The following is a 22,486-nucleotide window of genomic DNA, read 5'->3' on the forward strand; positions in this document are numbered from 1 at the left end:
CTGGTGCTACTTTACTTTGAGTCTTGAGACTCATTTAGTCTCGCGTGTTTTATTGCTGATCCGTCCACCATCAGGCTCTGTGTACCTGGATATGCTGTCTCTGGAGGCCGTGGAGTCCTGGCTCTCCATCTGGTAGCCTCCTCGCCTTATCCGGACTCTGGTGGAGCCCGAAGCCGACTCGTCCTCGCTGAGCTGATCCATGCTGAGCTGATCCATGCTGGCCTGCCGGGACATGTTGAGCCTCATGGCCTTCTGGTAGTAGACGTGGATGCTCTCTCTATTCGGCACATTGCCCTAGGTAGGATTGGAGTAAACCATTTGTTAGTTATCTTAATCGCACTCAGGCACACTTTGGTTAACTCGTGTGGACGATGGCGCACCTTTTTGACCTCTCGTGTGAGCATGCAGCGCTCTATACGCAGCACAGTGGAGATGTCGATGTACTCCCTGCACATGTCATTCATCCACTTGGTGAAGCTTTCGACCGTCGTCTGGAAGAGCACCCAGGTGAACTTTATGATGTTGAACACTCGCTTGATGATGTTGTCTGAGGGAGAGAAAACAACACAAAAGATGTTCCAGTACAGGCTGACTTCAAAACTACAACAAAGTCAAAATTATAAATCCTATCACCAAAGGATATCAACAGGGAAAGAATGACAAATGATCTGTATCAAGTCTCCTCTGGATGGGGAAATTGGTCACTGTTGATTGGAAGAATTGGTAGTTACCTCAAAAAATTGTAAGTCACAACTTCCTTTAAGCGTCTGTATTTTAGATAAGAATTTAATTTGGATTAGTGGGTCTTCTTTTGGGAAAACAGGAAGCGCTTTAAATCTTTAAACTATTACAAGTCCTCATGCACTTTTTTTTATCCAAGATCCTGAAGATTCAGTATTTTTAGTGGAGTGTCTTGAACATGTTCTGATTCAGGGGGAGAAACTTCAACGACACAAAATCATGTCAGTCTTTTCTTTCACGATCTCATTAAACCACTTTCTTGAGGAGAAACCAACCTGGACTTTTAGACTTCTTCTTCTCGTCTCCTTTTTCTTGCCCATCAGACAGCTCTCCGACCTCGATGGTCACATGACCTGCTGAAGTACAGAAAACTCACCTCACTGTGGTTGAAAACAGTAGAAAAGAACTCGGTTTGTTTCATGCGAGATTTTTTTTTTTTTATCTCTATAACTTGCTTACCATTCTTTTTGCTTTTCCTGTGCCGGACTCCTTTGGTGTATTTCTTCCAAAATTTGCGTTTATCTTTGCCCCGAGCCCTCATAGCTGCTTTGGGGTCTGTGATCCAGGCGTGGTACATAAACTGGAGAACAGAGGGCAGCAGTTTTGTTTCAATAAGAGGATGTATGAGCAACAAGCAAAAAAATAAATAAATAAGATTCACATATTTAAAGACTCCTTTCAGAGAAAATATAGTTTTTAACATTCTTAACTTGTTTGTCTTTTAAATCTGCTACAAGACATAACTGAGCGAAATAAGCAGTCAATGCCGGAGCTGATTTCTGTTGTGGGGATGTATAGCAACAGCTAAAACCATTCAGTAAGACATCCAAAATAAATGACAGAAAAGCGTTTCAATTCCAGGTCAAATTTAATGATTTGTCCCTGATCACTGTTCTCTTACTTCATAAAAAAAACACCACATCAATTAATTTACATTTACATCAAACATGAGCTGCAGAAGAAAGTTTGCTGCGGTGTTAGTTGTTATTTGAGCTGGCAGATGTTCACACAGAGAGCAAGCGGTGTTAAATGGTGGTGAGTACCTTGCCTGCCTTGACTACATACTGCAGTATAGTTTTAGGCAGCTTAATGATAGACTTGGGTAAAGCCACAACAGCGGAGAAAAACTTCCCAATCGCTCGCTGAAGAGAGGAAACAGAGCGGGAGAGCGTTAGTGGAAGAAGATTTAATTCTGTTAGATACAACAGACGTTAACTGTGTTAGGAGACAGTGAACAAGGGAAGCATTCAGAGCCCAAATACATTTCATTACATACAGTTTATCTAAACTGGCTGAATGTTATACTTCTTCCATTGCTGGTGTTTACACATCAGTGGGTGTGGTGGTATAATTGGGAGGGTTTTGGAGATGCGATGAAGAACAGGTCAGAGAAACAGTCTGTAGTTGTGGTTACATGATAAAAAATAAGGTGTTTTGCACTGTATTATAAAGTGTTATGTCACCCTGTGGGTGTGAAAACTCATCAGAAAAACATTTACTTACTTGTCAAATGTAGTCCCTTTATGTATTTTCTATTTGAAAAGCAATGCATCCTATTCTTGAGTTTTACATGTTTAGCACAGAGCACATAAACGGCTTCAATTAAATACAGTAATCATACTGGAGTATATAGAGCAATGTTTCCCACTAAAGATTTATGAAGTCATGCAAAATAGAAAATATCCAAGCAAAGTGCGAGCTGTTCAAACTGTACAGAGCTTCGTTATTCTTCAACAATGAAAGCTTACAACCCAGTGAAAGTAAAATCACAGCGACAGAGAAAGACTCGAAGAGCACAAAGGAAAAATGAGGCACCTGAAACGCCGACTTCTTTGGCGGCTCCTCGTCTTTTTTCTCCTCCTCCTCCTCTTCCTCCTCACTGTCAGTTTCAAACAAGTAATAGTCTCCACTTCTGACCACTGAGGGGCAGAAGGTAAAGCGCTGTTACATTAAGTCAAACAGGCTGAAGTCATTCATTGTTTTCATGACATTACAATAAGAATCAGAGAAAGTTCTCTTGCTGAAAGGAAGATGAAGGGAAATCAAACCACTTACCTTTAAATTCTATATAACCAACTACATATTAAACCTTAATATTTATCGACAGTTAATAATGATAAAGACACACACCAGAGCTATGAAAGGATGAAACGGAAAATTCAGAAAACACAGCACATCAGAAATGTTAGTAAAACTGATTAAACTATGAGCACAAAGTTTAAAGTTCTCACTTCGCAGTCGCCATTAAGTTACTGGACTCCAGTCTACAGTAGTTAAATGTTAGAAGCAATGGGATAGAAGAGGCTGACTTATGTCCTTGAACAGAACTGCGGTGGGCAGGAGATTAGGGAGGATGCTGGGAAAATGGTGATGAAACATCAAATGACAAAGAGATAAAAATGAGGAAATAATTTGAAAATGTCATGTGGGGTGGAGTACGAAATGAGACATGAGCTCGAACCAAACAGGCAACCGCTGCATCGAGTCATAGAAGAGCTAGTTTTTTTTTGTTGTTTTTTTACCACAACATGACCGTAAAGGCCTTCACTTGTTTTGTTTTTTTTTACATATTTGATCACTTGTAGAGCTGCTGTTTGATTTTCACCTGTTTAGCGATCATGTCTGCAGGCAAAGAATGAACAAACCCTTCTTCCTTTATTCCAGTACTGAGAATAAAGGTGGGCCGACTTCATGTCTTTGCTTGAATATGTTTTACAACAGAGAGATTCTCTACTGTGGGCTCTTTAGGTGAGACCAATGACAAAGTTAATGTTTTAAACAACGTCAAGAAACAAACCCTCCAGTCATTTTCTTTTTCTTCATCGTGTCTATTTAAGGCAACCCTGCTCTGCAGATACTGACACTGGTTTATGGGTCATCTTTAAACTGAAGTGGCTGAACTGTAAAGTTTTCTCGAGAGCTTCAGGTAAGAAGGATCCTTAAATAGGCAGAAAAAGGATTAAAGACTGGAGTGTGGAAAGCTGCTTTATGTTGGTGCCTTCAGAGCCCAGGAGCAGTATGGGAATCCTCAGCGTTCTGGTCAAGGACACAAGGGCCAATCAGAGTGGAGGAAGAGAAAAAAAGGGAGTTTGTTGGGGGGGTCAACCTACTGGAAGCATGGTCAACCCACGGCCTCCACCACTGCTTTTTTTTGGTCTTGGCTTTCGTTCGATGTGCTCCTAAAATTCCACAAATACATCAAGGCAGCATTTAATAAGAAAATCAATTCTTTGCAAACTTCAAGGCACATTATAACGACATGAAGCTGCTCTGATACTAATGGAAGAGACATTATTACACAACATGGCTGCATTCTGTCATCAAATTACACTCACGTCCAGCTTCCTTGAGCTCTACTAGCAATCATATACTTCTACATCACAATGTGAGGCCCGGCGCCGGCACGCTTTTTCATACCATCATCATCATCCTCCTCCTCCTCCTCCTCCTCGGGCTGGACGATCGTCTGTCCGTCTGCATTCTCCTGCGTCAGGCTGAGCATCTTCTCTTTGCCTCTCTTAAACTTTTGCTGTCTCACCTTAATGCGCTCCATCCTGATTAGATCAGAGAGACGGTGAAGAGACGCAAAGTATCGACACGGAGGAACATCACAACAAACATCTCCAGGCTTCATATGGAAGTTACTGTATTTTATGTATCCGTGGTCATTAGAGAGGATGAGTGGATATTAGCAGAGGTCATGAGTGACTCTTGAGGTAACTATAAGTGGAGGAAATGCTTTGCCTTTATGTAGTACGATAATATTAAGACAATAAAGACTGAGCCAGCAGATGCTTTTAAGTTTTTTTGAATCATGTTTACTTAATTATTACTTAAGTTAGACCTGATGAAACCCATCAAACATAATCAAAATCCTGAAAGAGATGTAAGCATACTGTTTTAGTTTAACTCACAGTCTGGTGATATTCTTTATGTACTTATTGTCAGCAAATCCCATTAAATAAACAACAATAAATTGACCTGACAAGAAGTGCATCCGAAGCCTTGATTCCTCTGAGCTCAGTTATTGTCTAAAAACCTATTAAACACACATCAGCGTGAAAATAGTCAAAAAATAGTCCCAAAGATGGTCCCTAATTATTCCTGTTTGAGTTTTTAACGTTATTAAAAATGGAAAGATATGTTTGCAACATATCACAAACAATTTTTAATTTGAAAAAAAAAAAAAAAAATTAAAGCAGGGAAAAAAAAAGATAGTCCTGTAATAGAGACACTTTAAAAATACCTGCGCGGTGAAGGGATAAAACAGAAAATGCAGAAAACAAACAGAAATGTTAATATAACTGACATAACTATGAGAACAAAAGAATAAAATGAAAAAAAGATAAAGAACAGGAAGTATTGAGAAACAAACTTTTAGTTGATCTTTTCATGGGATTTGTTGACAGTGACATTAGGAAAAATATCAAATAGCACCTTTTAATTTAGGATAAAAGGAAAACAGCCAATCATAGCATCTAATGGGCAACTTGGAAAAATGTCAATAAAATATAAATATCCCACTACCAGAAAGACAGATGAAAAGTATATTAGAAATACCATAGAAATTTATATTTCCATGATAAATATAAATTCTTGCCCATGCTCTTTGGCCTCTGTCCTGGAGTAGATCTAAATAAATGTGCTTATGTCATTTAAAGTTATTCGTACTAAAAACGTAACCTAAATGTTGTGTCAAATCACGTGTTGTACACACACCAAAACCACAGACTCAGCGTTACGTAATAACACAAAGGTTAAACATTTAGAGTCTCACTGTCTCTTCAGCTGCTCCACAGATTTGTGCTCCTCCTCCAGTCGGGCTTTCACCGCCTTCACGATGGTGGCCTGAAAAAGCTCCGCCCCTCTGAAACACACACACACACACACACACACACACACACACACACACACACACACACACACACACACACACACAGATAAAAATCAAAGCTGATTATCAAGAACATGAGCAGCATGTTGTTTGTATGCATGTTTCTCATGACTCTCCGTTATGCAATGAAAGTTAAATTTTACTCAAACTTCCAGAGTTTTTTTTTTTAAATACTTTAGGATCAGAGCACAATTGTTTCTGAAATGTTCTCTAATTAATCAAATTTATAATTATTTTTCCAGCAAACCTTTGAAGTTACCGCAGGAAAAGCACAGATGGAACCAGTAACATAATCATGGTGTCTTTCTAGCAGTGATTGCAATTCAACACAGGAGCGAACATTGTTTGTTACACCTGTTAAAATGAATCTGGGGTCTGATTACGGGAGCTGCGGCCTTGAATAAAAAGGTTCCAGAATCAAATCAGTGACCTTCCCATTTACAGCGTTTATGTCGGGCTCAGTCGAGTACCTGCACGCGAGGATCTGTGACGCTCTGATATCGGCCACCACGTGGAGGAAGTAGTAGCTCATGAAGACTCGTCTCTGCAGCAGCAGGAAGGCGAAGCAGATACTGTCCCAGATGATCCCGGCGTCATCTTTGGGCAGCTCACAGTACTCTTCGGCGGCTGGAATACACATCCAACACAGGCGTTCACATCAAAAATTCATCCCGTAAAATCAATGTCTATACACCACAATAAATGGTAAAGTGATTGACATTCTCAATGGACGGAAATTAATTTCAATCCCTCTCTTAGAGCAGCTGTGCGGCTGATGTAAAATAACTCATTAACAAAATGACAATATTTGAAGTAGTGAAGATGACAGTGATAAGTTCTAATCACAGACTGAAGTCAGGACATTTATGAGAGTAAATTACACAGACTCTCAACAAAGTTATTTTTTGATCGTGCATGATACTTATTACGATTTCACGGAGTATTAATATAGCATATTAACTCACTGTGTATCAGTGTCTCTGAAGGAAGAAGATAAATACACTAAACTAATTTGACATATTTCACGCCAAATATTTTTACTTGAAGCGAAAGCACAGGTGTATTAATGACAGCTGAGTTCCATTAAGTGTTATTTAATTAAAGCAGGACGCAGCCATCATCAGTAAACCAGTGCTTTTTCCTACAATGACGACATTTTGACAAATGTCTGCTGTGAAAAAAGCTCTATTGGCCTGAAAAATTGGACAAAAAAAAAAAAAAAATGAAATAAAATAAACAAGGGTGTGGGTTTAATTTCAACTTCTGAGGAAAGACACTGTTGGACACACAACCTGCAGCAATAAATCACACTGACAGGCCACCAGTGGAAGCTCTTAAAAAAGACTGAGACGAACAACTCACCACGTATGTAAAACAGTAACAGTAAAATGCTGAGTCCACTCACGTCGGTTTTTCTGGTCCGTGTTAATGTTGTATTCCTTGATGGTGCACGCCAGACTGAGCAGCTGGATCACCCAGCACTGGTTAAGAATCAGGGTGTTGATGTAGCCACAAGCCAGGATCTACGAACAAGACATAACATTTAATTTTATAGAAAGATTACCAAAATTAAACATAAAGAATGAAACGCTAGTAAGCCTGAATTCATAAATATGTGCCATCATTTTAAAACGTGTACTCTTTATCATTTATTATTTAGAATAAAAGATTTTGTTGTGTGATTTTTTTTTTCACACATTTATGCAGACGGATGTGAGTACGAGGATTCTTTTTCTATCCTCACAATCACTTCGTCACAGATTACTCACAGAGAAAATGTTCTTCATGGTGATCACGAAGATGTTGTAGGCGATCAGGAAGTCCCAGTAGTGGAGGATCTTTTTGATTGGCTTGAGCAGCAGCTTGCCCCCAAACAGCAGGAAGTAGAAGCAGGCCACCAGGTAACCCATGCAGAAGATGCTGATCCGTGTGGTGCCAGTGATGAAGATGATGGTGAGGACAAACCAGAACAGGTAGCTGAACATGATGACCTTCAGCATGTCCAGGTAGGACCTAGAGATGACGAGAGCAGCGTGTGAATGGAAACCAGTAACCAGTAGGTGATGTTCTTCAATAAGGAAATTTAAATTTAGATCTTTCAACGTCCATACATACTGTTATCGTGAATGCAAATATATCTCAGGAACATCTTGTGGAAATGTCTTCAGATTTGGCACAGATTTTCATTTGAACTCAAAGATGAAACTGATTCAGGTGTCTTGGTCAATGGTCAAATGTCAGCATCACTCTGTCCACATCACAAAACATGTTTGTGGCCATAATTCACAAATTTATACTGTAATTATAGCAAAATTTGACACTAATGTCTAAAAGGGTTAAAAGGTGAAATGGTGACTTGTTATTTCCAAAAGGTCAAAGGTCAATTTCATTGTGACATCAAAATGTTTTGCAAAAAAATATTTTTCTGGCCATTTTTCAAGATCATAACTCAAGAACAATTCATATATTTTATGAGTCAAGAGATATGGATGCAAACTACAACTTTCTTCTAATTTATTTTACGTTGAAAAGTCATTCGTGGTCATTTTAACCTTTCTGAGGTTCACAAATTCCCTGATATTACAACTAGGAGTCAGGTTGTTGTTTTTTTGGTAAATATTATACATTAAGCACATTTTAATTCATTTGACACAATAATACTAACTGAAGGTTGACTTGATAGCTTTGACCACAGTTTTCAGCCATCTCTCTACAATCCATACTTCCATACAGCCAACCCCACGAACACACACACGATTTACCATTAGATGCTGTTGAAAAGCTTGTGATTGGACCTTTAGATAAAATCCTTTAGTCAAAATGTTTGCTCCTAAACTCAAGAATAAACATATATCCTCACATCTCCATTGACAGGAGATGGACAAAGTTCATGAGCTGATTGTAGTCCCGTGACGCTGGAAGCAGACAAGTGGACCCCCGCCAGCTACTGAGACAGGTGAGGATGCATGTTTACCACATAATAAAAGTCAAAACAACATTTCAGTTCCTTCTGTTGCTGTGTGCCTAATCACCTTATCAATCACACTTAGTGTAGGACTTGGCGTCAGGGCACGGGTAAGAGTCTGATCAATGACGGTGAAACAGAGCTGTAACCCGATCCTGTCGCTCCGCACAGGTACACTCCTGCATGTCCTCTGGGTGTCTCCAACATGTTAAAAGCATGTGCACGGATCCTGTGCATGGCCCATTATCATGGTGTGTGGAGTGAAAACATAGGATGCAGCGTGCGCATTCGTTTGATGGACATGGGACCACAACAGCACTGTTTAGGAAGCAGCTCTGATGAAGTGGGTTTGGACGGACGCGTTGAAGGGGCCGGAACAGCTGAGTGAGTGTCCTTCTTCATCAGGGGGGAGAAAATACCTTTTCCATACTTAAAAGCTATTTATTGAGTTAGAGTACAGGGCAAAAGCGTCTGAGTCGCGGAGTGACGGACAGAGTGTTTTTGAGGATTATGGATTCCCACTCCCAACCCCCTCTCCCCCACCCCCACCCCGTATCCGTAATTCGATCCTGGAGGGAAACGATGGAATAAGTGCAGAGCTGCTGCGGCGCGGACAGACGGGCTTTGCAGCTCTCTCTTTCCCCACCAACGCTTGTTGATGGACACAGAGTGCGTTAATAAAAGACTTGTCCACTTTGCGCATCAAAACAGTGGAATGTGAAGAGCACATAATCAATGAGTACGGACAGGTCAGGATGCTCTCGCTGTTTTTTTTAAATCCTCTGTTCACTCTTTTCTATGAGCAAAGTCAGTATCTAGCTCTGGATCTGCACATAATGTACACAGTGGGTATTTAGTGACATCTCTCACTACACGTCTGATATGAGCAACTGTCAGTGTTTTTCCCACTTTTATTTATCTAGGATAGAGGATTCGCTGAGAGAGCTTCTTATTCAGCACCACCCCACTTAAGATTTCTACAGTTACACAGTTAGCTGCCAAGTACAACAGTTTTCTACTCAGTGGGCCTCTGAGCCGGAGAAAGAAATGGAGTGAACAGAAAGGATTTTCAGTCGGCACCTTTATATGTTATTGAAATTTGGGGAGAAAGATCAATATTGTTTTCTGTAATCCACATGAACCTGACTGTGAGTGGATTTGAATGTGCAACCATTTGTTACGAGGCCCTCCAGTATGTGATAAGTTTCAATTATCAAAATGTACAACTTCAGTTTTAGCACAGTCGAATGAGAAACAGTAAAAATGTTATTCACATAATTTCTGGCCCTTATAAACAGCATCATGGGTTAAAAGTTAGAGTTAGAGAAAACTATCCTAATGAACATCGTACGCATTACACACTGAAAAAAAACCTTCTCGTAGATTACTTTTCTCTGGAAAATGTATCCTCCTGCCAGTCAAGATTTCTGCAACAGAACCTCACTCCGTTTGGTCATCTCGTTATTTTACTTTTGTTTGCTAGTGCATTGTCTTTTGTATTGCAATTAATACAAAATTGAGAAGAAAAAAAGGTGGCGTTCACAGCCTGAATCATTCGGAGGGTCGTTGCAAGTCCTGTAAAAGTCCTTTTCACTTCACACCGTTTTAAAGTGCATTTACAGAGTGTAAAATTCATCTCTCATTCACACTCTTGCACACAGGTGGCAGCGAGCCAACATGGAAGATGTCTACCTGTCCACCAGGAGCACCTTGGTGTTTAATGTCTTGCTTAAAGACACTTCAGCAGCCATCATGCTTTTTAACTTTAAGATATTTCTTTGTCTTTATCTGACAGACAGCAGAGATGCAGACAGAGAGAGAGATATGGAGGAAAGGTCCAGGTAAAATAAAACCAAGACGAATGGAACAAAATTATATTTCTTCATTGTTAAAACCTTTAGGTCATAAAGTTATATTTAATATTTCACTATAAAATGCTTTAAAAAGCATTGAATATACCCAGACATTCAAGATCCTCAAATGAATAGTTTTTAATAGCACCACTTGCGTGGAACAGTTTTCAGTTTTGACTTTATTGTCAGCATCCGAACATCATTAAGCATCAATTAAGCTGGCTGCTTCACTTCCTTTCCATTTCAGCCTGGTGTCGTCTGTGTTAATGGTGGCTAAGCCAACCAATGGCACCCAAATGCTGACAACAGTTTCAAGTGAATCTAATAAAAAAATCGAATTTGAAGGTCGAAAATCATTTGAAAGTGCGACTATTGCAATATACTGTGTCCATTTATCCCTAATACAAATGAAAAAGGCTACTTCCTGCTGCAGTGGGAATATAACAATGAGTCAGTGTGAGTGTCTGTACCTGCAGTGGATGAAGTCGGGGACGGGGTTGTGGACGCTGAAGGAGGCCGCGTCCAGATCTCTGCAGATCTCAACGTTGTCACCGGCCATGAGGCGAACCGCCGCCTTGTTCTCGTCGTCAAAGACCTGCCTCTGGAGAGAGGCACAGAGCAGCAATATGAAGTCATCTGAGAGGAGAGGAGAGGAGACCAGAGGAGAATAGATTTGTAATTGTTATATCAGATAAAAAAAACAGTAAACATAATTGAAATTAGCTCAAAATAGCATTAAATCATCATCATAAAGATGGTTTATTTACTGTGTGGCATATTCACAGTATTTTACCGTACTTGAGTCACAAATTTAAGATATTTTATTTCCTACAATTTGGATGCAGCTATTGCACTGTTTTAATCTACTACATGTATTTGACAGGTTTAGTTACTGAACTTTTCAGATTCCAGTAATATATACAAAACTTGTAAAATATGATGCATTGTTGCAGTTAAAACTACCCTGAAGTATATAAAATAGAGCAGGAAAATGCTTCTTACTCAATAATGCTACAGTAATAATAATCCACGAATATGATATATAAGAGTTTTCACAGTTTTACTTGAGTGACATGTTCAATATGGGACTTTTAAATGACTTATAATGGAGGAATTTCATTGCACAGTATTGCTGCTTTTACTTTAAAGATCGGAATATATCCTCCACCAAAGATAGAGGTTTTTTTTAACTCCTGCTTAACTGGAAAACGTACAGATAAGAAATATTGGATCCGGCTTGGTGTGGAAATCTGGAACATAGAGCCACTTGACCACGTTGGAGTCTGTCATGGATTTTGGGAACCTCCAGGGATAGTCTGGAAGGAAAACATTATCATCAGACAAACGTATATACACAACATAAAAATGTCAGGTTTATTTGTGGCGAACTTTAAGAAGACAGGACTGGCAATAAAAGACCTGACATGCTGACAAATAACACAAGAAAAAAGTACATCACTAAGACAGAAGAACTGCAGTTTTAATGTGATGTGCTGTTGTTCTTTGAGGATGCAGTTTTGTGATTACGTGAAACAAATGGAGGCCTTAAAACAAGTCTGGACAACGATACCTACGTTTTACACACTGGTATATTGTGAATCAACTCATTTTGATCTTACAATGTCATAAGAATATAATTACAAAGTAATATGGAGCCAACTTCAAGATCCAGGTGAGATCACTTTGAAACAACATGGACAGTTTCAGCTAAGTCATCAACGACAGTAAAGCTTAATGTTACTGTTATATATATATATATATACTGTTATAGTAATATATATATGTATATATATTACTATATAATACTTTATTTATAAAGCAAAAATGCCAAAAATGTTGTTGTTGACAGCTTCTCAAATGTCAGAAATAAGCAAATTTTCACTGAATTTTGACATTTGATAAATTAAGTGATTATTACAATGACTAAAAAAAGAAATTTCTGGATTTAACTGTAATTAAAATAATAATACAATTTCTCATCAAATCAAAACAATTTCACTTGTCCAGCTTCATGCTACAAAAGACAATAAATAATCAACAAGAAATACAACTTCACACGTCATAAAAGGCTCATCATAAGACAAGTGGGAAAGATTATTCTTTTTAATAGATATTTTTCTTTGCACAGATGACTGTGTGTAATCTCCCTAATGCATCAGGGGATGAATCATCGAGGATTTTGTCTTCATAAAAAATGCTTTGTCATGGTGAAAAGACAGCAGGAGTTGTTTACAGCTTGATATTGCGCTGCCCAGTCTGCCTATTCTAGAGAGTTTGACCTGTCAGGTATCCACACCAGGACTCAATGTTAACTTTCTATGAGTTACTGTGAGTACAATCTGGCCTATTGGACCACACAAACCTTTACAGGCTGCAGGTGGGAACCCGATGCACACAAAGTACTGGAAAGTCAGCATGCTGGCCAGGAAGCAGCAGTACTTGGGCCAGATCTCAGCGATGGCTTTCCTTCTGCGTCTAAACATGACCCCGATCAGGGCGAAGGCATGAAGCATGGCGTAGAAGTCCATTCGCTGTCCGACGACATTGACCACCAGCAGCAGGCAAGTCTGAGGGAAAGACACGAGAGGAGAAGACACATGAAGCGACAGGAGCACGGTGCTCGGCTACTTCTACTTCAGTACGCTCTCTACCTCAAGTCCGAACTTGTAGAAGAAGTAGTTGATGAAGTATTTGATGAAGCAGATGATGCCGATGTCCAGGTGTTGCCGTGTGATGTTGTGGAAGATGATCCTGGCGGCCGGAGTTGACAGTTTGTTCCTCAGTCTGAAGTATTGCTGATGGCGGTAGATGGTCACCTCAAAGGCGAGCAGGGCCAGCATCAACAGGTTGTTCTGCACACATGGTTAGAGGGGAAATTACGTAACCCTGTTTTAAATGAAACGGTGCATTCACAACACGTTTTTAAAGATTTATATATTGAATGGGAATAAATTGGCTGGCTGAGGGTTATAGAGGAAGACCTGGGAGTATTAATAGTTTTGGTCTTATTGTGAGATTTGTTGAAAGTAATAAAAAGCCCTCTGCATCAAGTCACTTCAACCAGTGAACGTGTAAAGTGACGTTTTTCTGATATGCTGTGATGTGAGCTCAAGAAAATTAAATCCAATTCATAAAATTATGAATAAGTAACTCCTTATGGTACTTTTAATGTTTATAACCAAGCGGCAACCAACAATATTGTCACCCAATACTCTGTAAACTCTGATTGGGAACCTGATGACACGATGCTCCGCCTACCCATAGCCGCAACCTGACTGGCCTGTCAATCAAACAGACACACCCCCAAAAATACAGCTTTTGAGGCCTAATACCCAATTAATGATAAGATTATTTTCAGATGGACCGCCAGAAAACTAACAAGAAGGAAGGACTTTAGCTAATAACATTGTTATGACTTGTGGAATAAATGTACTGACTTTGTATTTCATGATAGAAATTGAATGGGAGTCTATGGAGCCGGAGTTTTTTGGGGCCAACCCCTATTGGCACTCTGTGGTATTGCAGTTCATGGCACTTCCGCATCGGCCTCATTTTGTAGACCCGGAAACTATATCAACTTTTATTTAAAAACTCATTGTATTAAGGACTCCCTGTGTGTGGTGCCCTCTTTAAGGTGATGAACTACTCACCCTGAGGTAGCTCAGCAGGTCGTCAGATTTCCTCAAGCCCACCCAGTTGGCCGGATCCACAGGTGCCTTATACAGCAGAGAGTCCTTCATCTCTTCACTCTCCGCTATTGTGTAGTTTGGCTGTGGACAGAAGCAGAACATGTTATTGGCTCTGATGAATGTTTGTGCTACATTTGTACTTAAAATCTCACTAAATTCTTGATGTAGTCATTTATATGAATCGAAATGATTGTGAATACGAGGTATGTCGTGCAATAAATGCACAATGTACACCAAGTTTTAGAGAAGAATCTTTCAAAAGGACATATTTAGTTTGATTGTCATTAAGGATAATATGGAAGGTGCTAAACAGTGTATAACGTAAACAACTTGGTTTTGAGAAGGATTAACTGATAATATTTACCATAACGCAGATCTTGGAGTAGGATTTGGGGTCTATAGACTTCAGCTGGTACAACATTTTACAAACGATGATGACACACGTCCAGACAGTGCAAACACTAGAGGCAAGGGGCCGGTACTGGCTGTAGGGCAACGCGAAGGCCCAGGATGCCAGGAACACAAAGTTCAACAAAGACACCTGCACAACAGACAATACAGGTGATGAGGACAAAAAAACCTGCTCACATAAAGCCATTTTCCACTGACATTCTCCTTCTGCTCGTCCTGATATAACTACTAACATCAATATTCTTTAGTACTATGAGTTTCAAAACACTTTTACACAGGACTTTATATGAAAAACAAGTCCTGTGTCAAATAAAAAATAAAAATGCACAGATAAAACTAAAAAAGCTTCAGTCCTGGTTAATTTTGAATTGGTTGAAGTTTGTTCATTGTTGCAAGAAGTCAACTTTATTTATATATCTGAGAAATAAAATCACCATAAAACCGCAGTAGTACAAGAAGATACTGGATGCTGCGACGTGCCATAAAAGGTAAAAAGAAGATGAGTAGCAAGCAAATAGGAATGAAAAATTCTGAATACTGAAAACCCAGCTTTACAATTTTGTTTTATGAGGAAGGAAATGCATTTAACAAATTTATTGGGGGTAAAGTTCATGGTAAAGCAGACCAGTAAAATCAAATTAAATCCGAATGCCACGCAGGCCTGACTCCCTATTGAGGAATCACAAGCTTTCATACCTCGTTGACGGAAACCAGAACGATGTAGCAGGACACGATCTTGATGATGTGGATCTCCAGCAGCCACCAAATGAACAGTTGCAGCTTGTGGAAATACTCCAGGAATTTGAGGAAGAGCACCGTCAGACGGTCGACCACCAGGTGCCATTTATTCTTCAGATCTGAAGAACACCAGATAAAAACCAGATACACTCAGACGGAGCCACAACAAGAAGAAAGAAGAGGAGTAAATGGAACGTGTTTCCAGGTTTCAGCTCTTAATTACAGCAGTGTGTCCCCTGTTCAAACACCATTATATCTTTTATTCTTTTTAGCTTTTGTGTTTTCAAATTTATCTTTCAGATGGAGGGGATACGTACTATAATCCTTACTTTTCAAGGACAAATGCCCAAAAATCTGTGGTTACAGCTTTGCAAATGTATATTTTTCTGGTTTCCCTCGTCTGAATTTGAAAGCACAAAAATGTCACCTGGGGCTCTGAGTTGTTGTTTTTTTACTATTTCCCAACATTTTATAGACCAAATGATTTGACTGCTAATCAAGGAAAAATCCTGAATAAATCATTTAAATTATCACAAGCACTAACCATGTAAATCATCTGCAGTTTACAAAAGGTTTGTAACGGAAAAAAAGTATCAGGGAGAAATTCAGCTTTTTTTGTGTGTTTAACGATTTAAACCTCATGAGTGGAACTATCTGTGTGACTTCCTGCATTTTAGTGAGAAAAGACAAATTTGCAACAAAATCTTAAATTGACGAGCAACATGGTGCATTTAAGGTTTTACATGTATTATCAAGCTGCTAAAGGTTTGCGTATGTATTTTTTTCAATATGCAGCGCATCAAGATTGATCTAAACACTTAAAATATGGATTAACAAGCAAATTCCAAACTGCTGCTTTAACTAGCTGTGAATGAGGACTTAATATTTGGTTTTATATTCCCATACAGGATATAAAAACTCCAGCCACAGTGTGGTAGTGGGCGTATGCCTTTACAAAAGCCATATTATCACAGGTTTTAATAGAGGCCTCATTGTTTGGATAAGAAACTCTGAGAGAGCATATAGCGCGTATAGCCTACAGCTCATTATAAACGTAGAGGTCCTGCAGGGTTATTTTATCACCTATTTTATTTTCTGTGTATATAAAATACAATTTAATTTAAGACCAGCTCGACTGTCTGCGTAAATATGCTAATGGTGCAGCTTTGGTTGGCCTTACAGAAAGATGTAGTGGGTGAAAGTGAGCACTTGAGCTACGTGGCGTGTCAGAACAGAAAAACTGGAGATAAATCTGCTGAACCCAAAATCTGCAATACAACTGATTTTTACAACATCTCTCACGGTGATAAACGACTGGCTGCTGGGAGGGCAGGCGGCAGATAGTTGGGCAGCAGCTCAGAGCGGTTGGCTTTTAATAATTGGATGCTACAAACGTCTGAGGAGAGCTACAGGCTGAGAGGGATCTGAGAGAAAAAGGGTCTCTACGCTCAAACAGAAAGTGCTGAGTGCGGCTACATCACAGCCCATGTGAATCTCAGCTGTAAACACAGTGAGCAGTGAGTAATGCAGGAAGCTATTATTTACTTTGGAGAGAAAAACAACAGACTCGGTATCACAAAATCTCACATGAGATGCTGAAGCTTTTAAATACAAATCTGCGATGTGCTCAGCCTCTTAAAAAAAAAAAAACCGGTCTGATGATAATTTCAACTAGTTTATGACATAAATATGTTTGGATATTGGTTTCTGTCTCAGATATAATTGAGGAAAATTGGAAAAGACAGTACCGACATGCAACATCTATATGTTTGCGTGATTATATGATATTGAGTACATGCCAAGTAAAACTTAAGCGTGTCTCTATGATGCATCTACAGTCGGTATAAAGAGGAATGTACATTCTTTAAACTGATTATGAGGTAGTGATTTGTGGACGGTGCAACTGGTGCGATGCACCGCAGCCCAAAGGTTTATGGGGGTTCACTTCAGACGAGCTAATATACAGTTTCAGTCTTCAAAGCTTGATTAAAATATTAACAAAGAAGCATCCATGGGTTGAAATAGCTGTATATACTTCCCACCTTGTGCACTTGGTTTGGACTCATTTTGTCTATCTTTACCTGTCTATATTTAAATGTTCCAAAACTGCATGTTTTATCAAAAGTAAATATTTTAACCGGAACGATCAAACTTGGTTGTTTTATTCTCACAAGTTACGAAGGAAGACAGCATCCTGGGAAATGCTCATATGTTTCTCTAGCAACGTTGCTATGTCGTATGTGGGGCATTTGGGGTGAGAAGACGGGCCCAAGAAAAGAAATTTGCACCCGGGCCAATCACAATCATGTCACGCTGTGAGGTAGCAGTGAGGTGTTTTTATTAAGTGTTTAACAACTGCACAATTGTATGTTTTTTCAAACCCTGTGCTTCTTGGAAACTTCCTTGAGGGTCATTGTGCTTTTTTGTTAGTTTACACACCAGAATTCTTTGTGAAAAACATATAAAAAATTTTTTAAAAAACCAGCAGCAAAGCATGAAGCACATCAAAAACCTGATGAAAACCCCAATACGGAGGAGCTGCCAACTGGTTGCGTTTACCATCTGCTTTTTCATCAGCATGAGTGAATGGTGAGAGTGTTGGAGGGGAGGAGGCTGGGACGAGGAAGTTAAGTTATTAGCATAGTTAAATATTCTGGCTTTAAATCTCATTTCCCATTTATAAAAGCGTAGCTTCTAGATAAGTTGTTATTAATCAAACGGATTTCTTTCTTTGAGTTGTCTTCTCCCTGCGGTCGCATTGTTGTGTATCGTCCACTCCACTGTATTTAATTTATTACTGCACTGAATCGTTTTTTTTTTTATGTAAGTAAACCCTCACTATTTTGATCACACCTTTGATCTTGTTCTGATATACCGCATAGAAACTGAACCTTTAACAGTATTTCCTATCTTATCCGACTATTTTTAATAACATTTCTTTTTACAATAATGGACTTAACTTAAATTTTCACAACAGTAGATGTTTGTCTGATAATGCTGTCACCAAATTTAAGATTTCATGATTGTTTACTTTTTGGGCAAATTAAATGGAGGGCAGCTTCCTTAACTTTGATTCGTTTGGCCAATCAAGAAAGTAGTCAACAATAAAGGACAATAATAATAATTTGTTGCAGGCCTAAAATGTTTATCTTTACTCGCGTGTTGAGGTTTGTTGACCTGCTATCGTTCTACCTGAGCTCTGCTCGGTGCTCGGCTCTGGCTCGGTCCCCACACTGCAGTGGTGGCTCTCCTCCGTGCTGGACAGCCGCGGGTCGGAGAAGCTCCTGGGCTTCACGCCAGTCAGGTCAGCCTCATCCATCACCACCACCAGGGCCTGCTGCTTCTCTTTCTCCGACCCCCACTCACCCTGCTCCTCCTGCTTCTCACGAGGCTCCTCCTCCTCTCTGGGCAGCGCTGCGTCCACCGAGCTGGCGCTGAGCATGGTGAGGTCCGCCAGGCTGCCATCCGGGTGCACCAGTCTGAAGACACGTGAGAAGTAATTCACAAAAAAGACACATATGAGCTCATATACTCTCACACACATCTGTATTTATATACTTATGAGGACCTTTAGTAACTTCTGGATTTTTTTTTTTTTTTGACCCCATAATGTGAATCGAAGCATTTTCGTTTTTTCTTTTGTTTTTTCAGGGGCAGGTTTTGAAAACAGTTTACAGAGTTGCGATTCACACTTTTGTCCCAAAAGTAAGTAACACGTCTGCATTGCATCAAAATTCGACGAACAATTTGTTACGATAAAAACTGTTGTAGCTACTTGTTGACTTGCCTGATATAGGGAACATTATGTGAGTTTGTGCACAGCACTAAAGTTGCTCATCACTCAAATTAGCTGCTTTCTTGGTGCTTCAACATCAGTGACTCCTCTGCTGCTAGAGCAACACTGTTTCCTACTGCAGCCCCCTTTTACTGGCCCGACCTCCTGATGTGCTCTTAGTATTGTTGATTCTACTGAGATCTAATGTTTTTAAAAGGTATTCATTATGAGATTAGTTCTCCCAGCAGAATCGTTTCAAGAGCTGCCAAATCTATAAATGGTAAATAGTTATAAATGATCAATTCCGTCGCATAAGTTTCTGTTGTTTGTTATGACAGTTGTTTGATGTTTTGCTAATTTTGCAAACCATAATATTGTAAGGTTGTGACCTAACTATGTGCATACAGATGCATATGTGCCCTGAGATGTTGGGATTTGGAGCTATATAAATTACATTGAAAAATGCAGTGTTGGGTAATGGGAACCTTTTTCTGCCTATTGGAAGATAAAAGAAGAAAAAGTGGCTCTGCTTTGATTAAATGTGTTATTAGACGTGCTCCAACATAGAGCCTTTTTGACCATTCATTCCTAAATTTCTGAGGGCATTATTGTTTTAAAATATATATATATATACTCAATCTCTGCCAGACTTTTTTTCCACTATCACTTGGGTTTTTTAGGCTTTTGGCAGAGACAGTGAAGATACAACAACAGAGATGTGATGTTGCGGTTCATGTTTTTTTGTCACAGCCCTCGAGGTCATTTCTATATGCGGAAAAGTAACCTTATTATTTATCATTCTGACTTAAAACACATGTCCTACCACTAACTACACTTACTAGAAAAAAAAAATCTGAATCTGATCTTAAAGCTTTTAACCGGAACGCAGCAATTTGAAGAAATTGGCAGAGAAAATAAATTCACATATTTAAGGGTTTTCTTCACATTCTCATCATTCTCAGTGCATTCGTTCCTCATAAGTACATAAATACAACACAAACTCATACACATGATCCAGAAGATGGTCAAAAGGCGCTGATGCAAATGTAAGGATGGGACTCATCAGCTCTGTCTGCTACCTGAACAGCAGAGCAGCATTGCATCAGGCATTGTAATGGAAAAGCAGTGCACATTCCTTTCTGCATTCTTTAAAACAAACCATGTTGTTTTTTTATGGTGTCTGAGGGATTTTCTTCTTGCAGCAGATAAATAGTAACCGAAGGGAGGCACGAAAAGACTTTACAGTCTTCTCAGGCAATTGGAGTACGGTTTAAGTTCGGGTTTGTCTTGCATGAACCGGCTGCATATCAAAGGCAAGCATTTCACACTCCAGTGGTCACACTTACTTGCTCTGTTGAGTGGGAATTTTTTCTTTGATGCTGCTCAGGACAATAAAGTTACACAGAAGTCAAGATGAACAGTGAGGGGAGAAATTGACAAAAAGCAGGCTGAAACTTAAAATCCCTTATAAATATCCATGTAGATTTATAAAAATGCATGAATGCCGCAGGGCTCCAGTGGTTTTGGGGGAAGAGGAAAGGGGTAATTTTCTGGGGGTTCGGAGCAGACGGGGTGATTGGATCACTGGAAAGATACTAGAAGGGAAGATGGAGTTGTTGCAGATTCAGACATGCTTGAGAAAGAAGTTGTCTGTCAGAAGGAAACAAATTTTGAATTGAGTTTTATTTGAAAAGGCACGGGGTTCAGAGAGGGGGTCCAGAAAGCTAACAAGAGAGGGCTACAAGCAAAACAAAGAAAAAAACCTGAAAAAGAATCTCAATCCTGTCATGTAAAATAACATAACTCTGGGATATTTCAGAAGATTATTAATGTACAGTACCATCATTTCAAAAACAAAAAAACAGGAATAAGTTAGTGGGAAACGACGTTTTGCAACAGGAGCGAGGAACTGAGATTCAGAGGTTGGAACTGGGATGGTGATTGATGCCACAGAAAGCGAGCAGATACCCACCTATTCATGATCAAATAGACACGCCCACTGACTTTAGCGTGGCTGTGAGAAAAAAAAAGGGCGGCAGAGGAGAGATGGCAGCGAGTCACAGAGAGAAGCAGATGGGGAAAAAAACCGAGCCGAGCGAACGGCAGCAAAAAAACAATGAAAAAAACCCACAATAACAACACAACAATAAACACCTCACGCCACAGACTGTGAAATGTGCGTGTTATGACACAGAGCTGCACGACACGGCACACGATGACAGAGGCGTGTTGAGGTTGTAACGGGCCTTTATTAGGGTGTGTAAGTGGGATTTGTCCAGAACTGTGTGATGAAAAGGGAGGAATGTTTTCAGCTCACGCCCATCTAAAGTCTGTCGGGTTGAACGTGCAGACGTGTTTTTTTGTTTTTTTTTAAAGCCGTCTCAACTTTTTGTGGAATCATGAGGTGATATATTTGGAGACCAGAAGTAGGAGTGGGATCTGACAGCAGACAGTGAGAGAACAACTTTGAAATGCACAACAATAGCCTCTGACTTACAGAGAGAGGCTCAATCTGCGATGACTTTACTCGTCAGTTATGAAGCACGAGGTCACCGCAGAAACTCTCACGACCAAAGTTTCTAATATTTGTCTGTGAACAGCCTCCGCATAGAGGCATTTACTTTTGTTCGAGGTACAATCAAAAAGTTCAGAGATTGCTGCTGTTACGTGAGAACAAAGTGAAACACAGTAATTCACACAGCGGAGGGGGGAGCTATAACCTTGATGAGTAAGTATGTTGCACGTTGGTTAACATCCGCAGCTGAGTTACACGCGTTTTTTTTTGCTCTCGGCTCAAGTTTGAGGTTGGTGATCGAGGAACACAACTTGGAATACTTTCTCACGGAGGTAATTGCTTTCTCCTGCTCCGTTCACATCGCCGTGCTCCACAACACTCATCCCATACGAACCATTTTGTACAAAAGGACAAACAGTCACCCTTTCAATCACGGCTGTGATCAAAGAAAACAAACAGTAAGACCCTCACCTGTAGATAGTGCTCGCCTCTTTAGCCACCACAGCCTGCAGGTCGGTGAGCTGGAGAAAGTGGTCGTGGAAGTAGTGCAGGTGGAGAATACACACCAGCAGGAAGGAAGTGGGAATGAAAATCCTGGTGAACAGCCTGGAAACATGCACCCGCTCCAGGCCCAGGTCCTTTAAGCTGCATCAATGAAATAAAAAAAAAAATAAAAAACAATTAGAGGTCACCTTCTTTCTGAGTGAGTAATGAGAATGAGTAAAACCCAAGTCCGAATTATTTAAATATATTCAGGTTAAAAAGGGAAGCAACTGTCTTCACTGGATGGTTTACAGTTACAGAAGATCGTCTCTAAGCACAAGTTGCCTGATTTAGTTAAAAAAAAACAAAAAAACATCCAGAAATCATAGAAAAGGACTTCACAACCCGCCAGAGAGTCATCA

The 22,486-nt window shown here is 39.7% G+C and overlaps 1 protein-coding gene across 1 annotated transcript in view; it reads right to left on the reverse strand.

Moving 5' to 3' along the window:
* The window catches only part of LOC138203200 (piezo-type mechanosensitive ion channel component 2), a 76,318-nt gene that overhangs the window by 15,612 nt on the left and 38,220 nt on the right, over positions 1-22,486 (reverse strand). The window contains exons 17-37 of the mRNA XM_069157927.1: positions 22,053-22,226; positions 18,484-18,770; positions 15,250-15,410; positions 14,507-14,683; positions 14,104-14,223; positions 13,105-13,305; positions 12,816-13,020; positions 11,668-11,769; positions 10,924-11,089; positions 7,405-7,648; positions 7,041-7,158; positions 6,106-6,262; positions 5,519-5,608; positions 4,159-4,295; positions 3,852-3,920; positions 2,557-2,660; positions 1,785-1,883; positions 1,201-1,321; positions 1,017-1,097; positions 381-547; positions 86-294 (exon numbers count right to left, since the gene is read on the reverse strand). Of these exons, the coding sequence (XP_069014028.1) occupies positions 86-294; positions 381-547; positions 1,017-1,097; positions 1,201-1,321; positions 1,785-1,883; positions 2,557-2,660; positions 3,852-3,920; positions 4,159-4,295; positions 5,519-5,608; positions 6,106-6,262; positions 7,041-7,158; positions 7,405-7,648; positions 10,924-11,089; positions 11,668-11,769; positions 12,816-13,020; positions 13,105-13,305; positions 14,104-14,223; positions 14,507-14,683; positions 15,250-15,410; positions 18,484-18,770; positions 22,053-22,226 (3,189 nt within the window). The remainder of the gene's footprint in view (positions 1-85; positions 295-380; positions 548-1,016; positions 1,098-1,200; positions 1,322-1,784; positions 1,884-2,556; positions 2,661-3,851; positions 3,921-4,158; positions 4,296-5,518; positions 5,609-6,105; positions 6,263-7,040; positions 7,159-7,404; positions 7,649-10,923; positions 11,090-11,667; positions 11,770-12,815; positions 13,021-13,104; positions 13,306-14,103; positions 14,224-14,506; positions 14,684-15,249; positions 15,411-18,483; positions 18,771-22,052; positions 22,227-22,486) is intronic.

Source organism: Embiotoca jacksoni, unplaced genomic scaffold, assembly GCF_022577435.1.
Source record: "Embiotoca jacksoni isolate LCO1_2020_lvr unplaced genomic scaffold, fEmbJac1.0.p SCAF_22, whole genome shotgun sequence".
Lineage (NCBI taxonomy): Eukaryota > Metazoa > Chordata > Actinopteri > Embiotocidae > Embiotoca > Embiotoca jacksoni.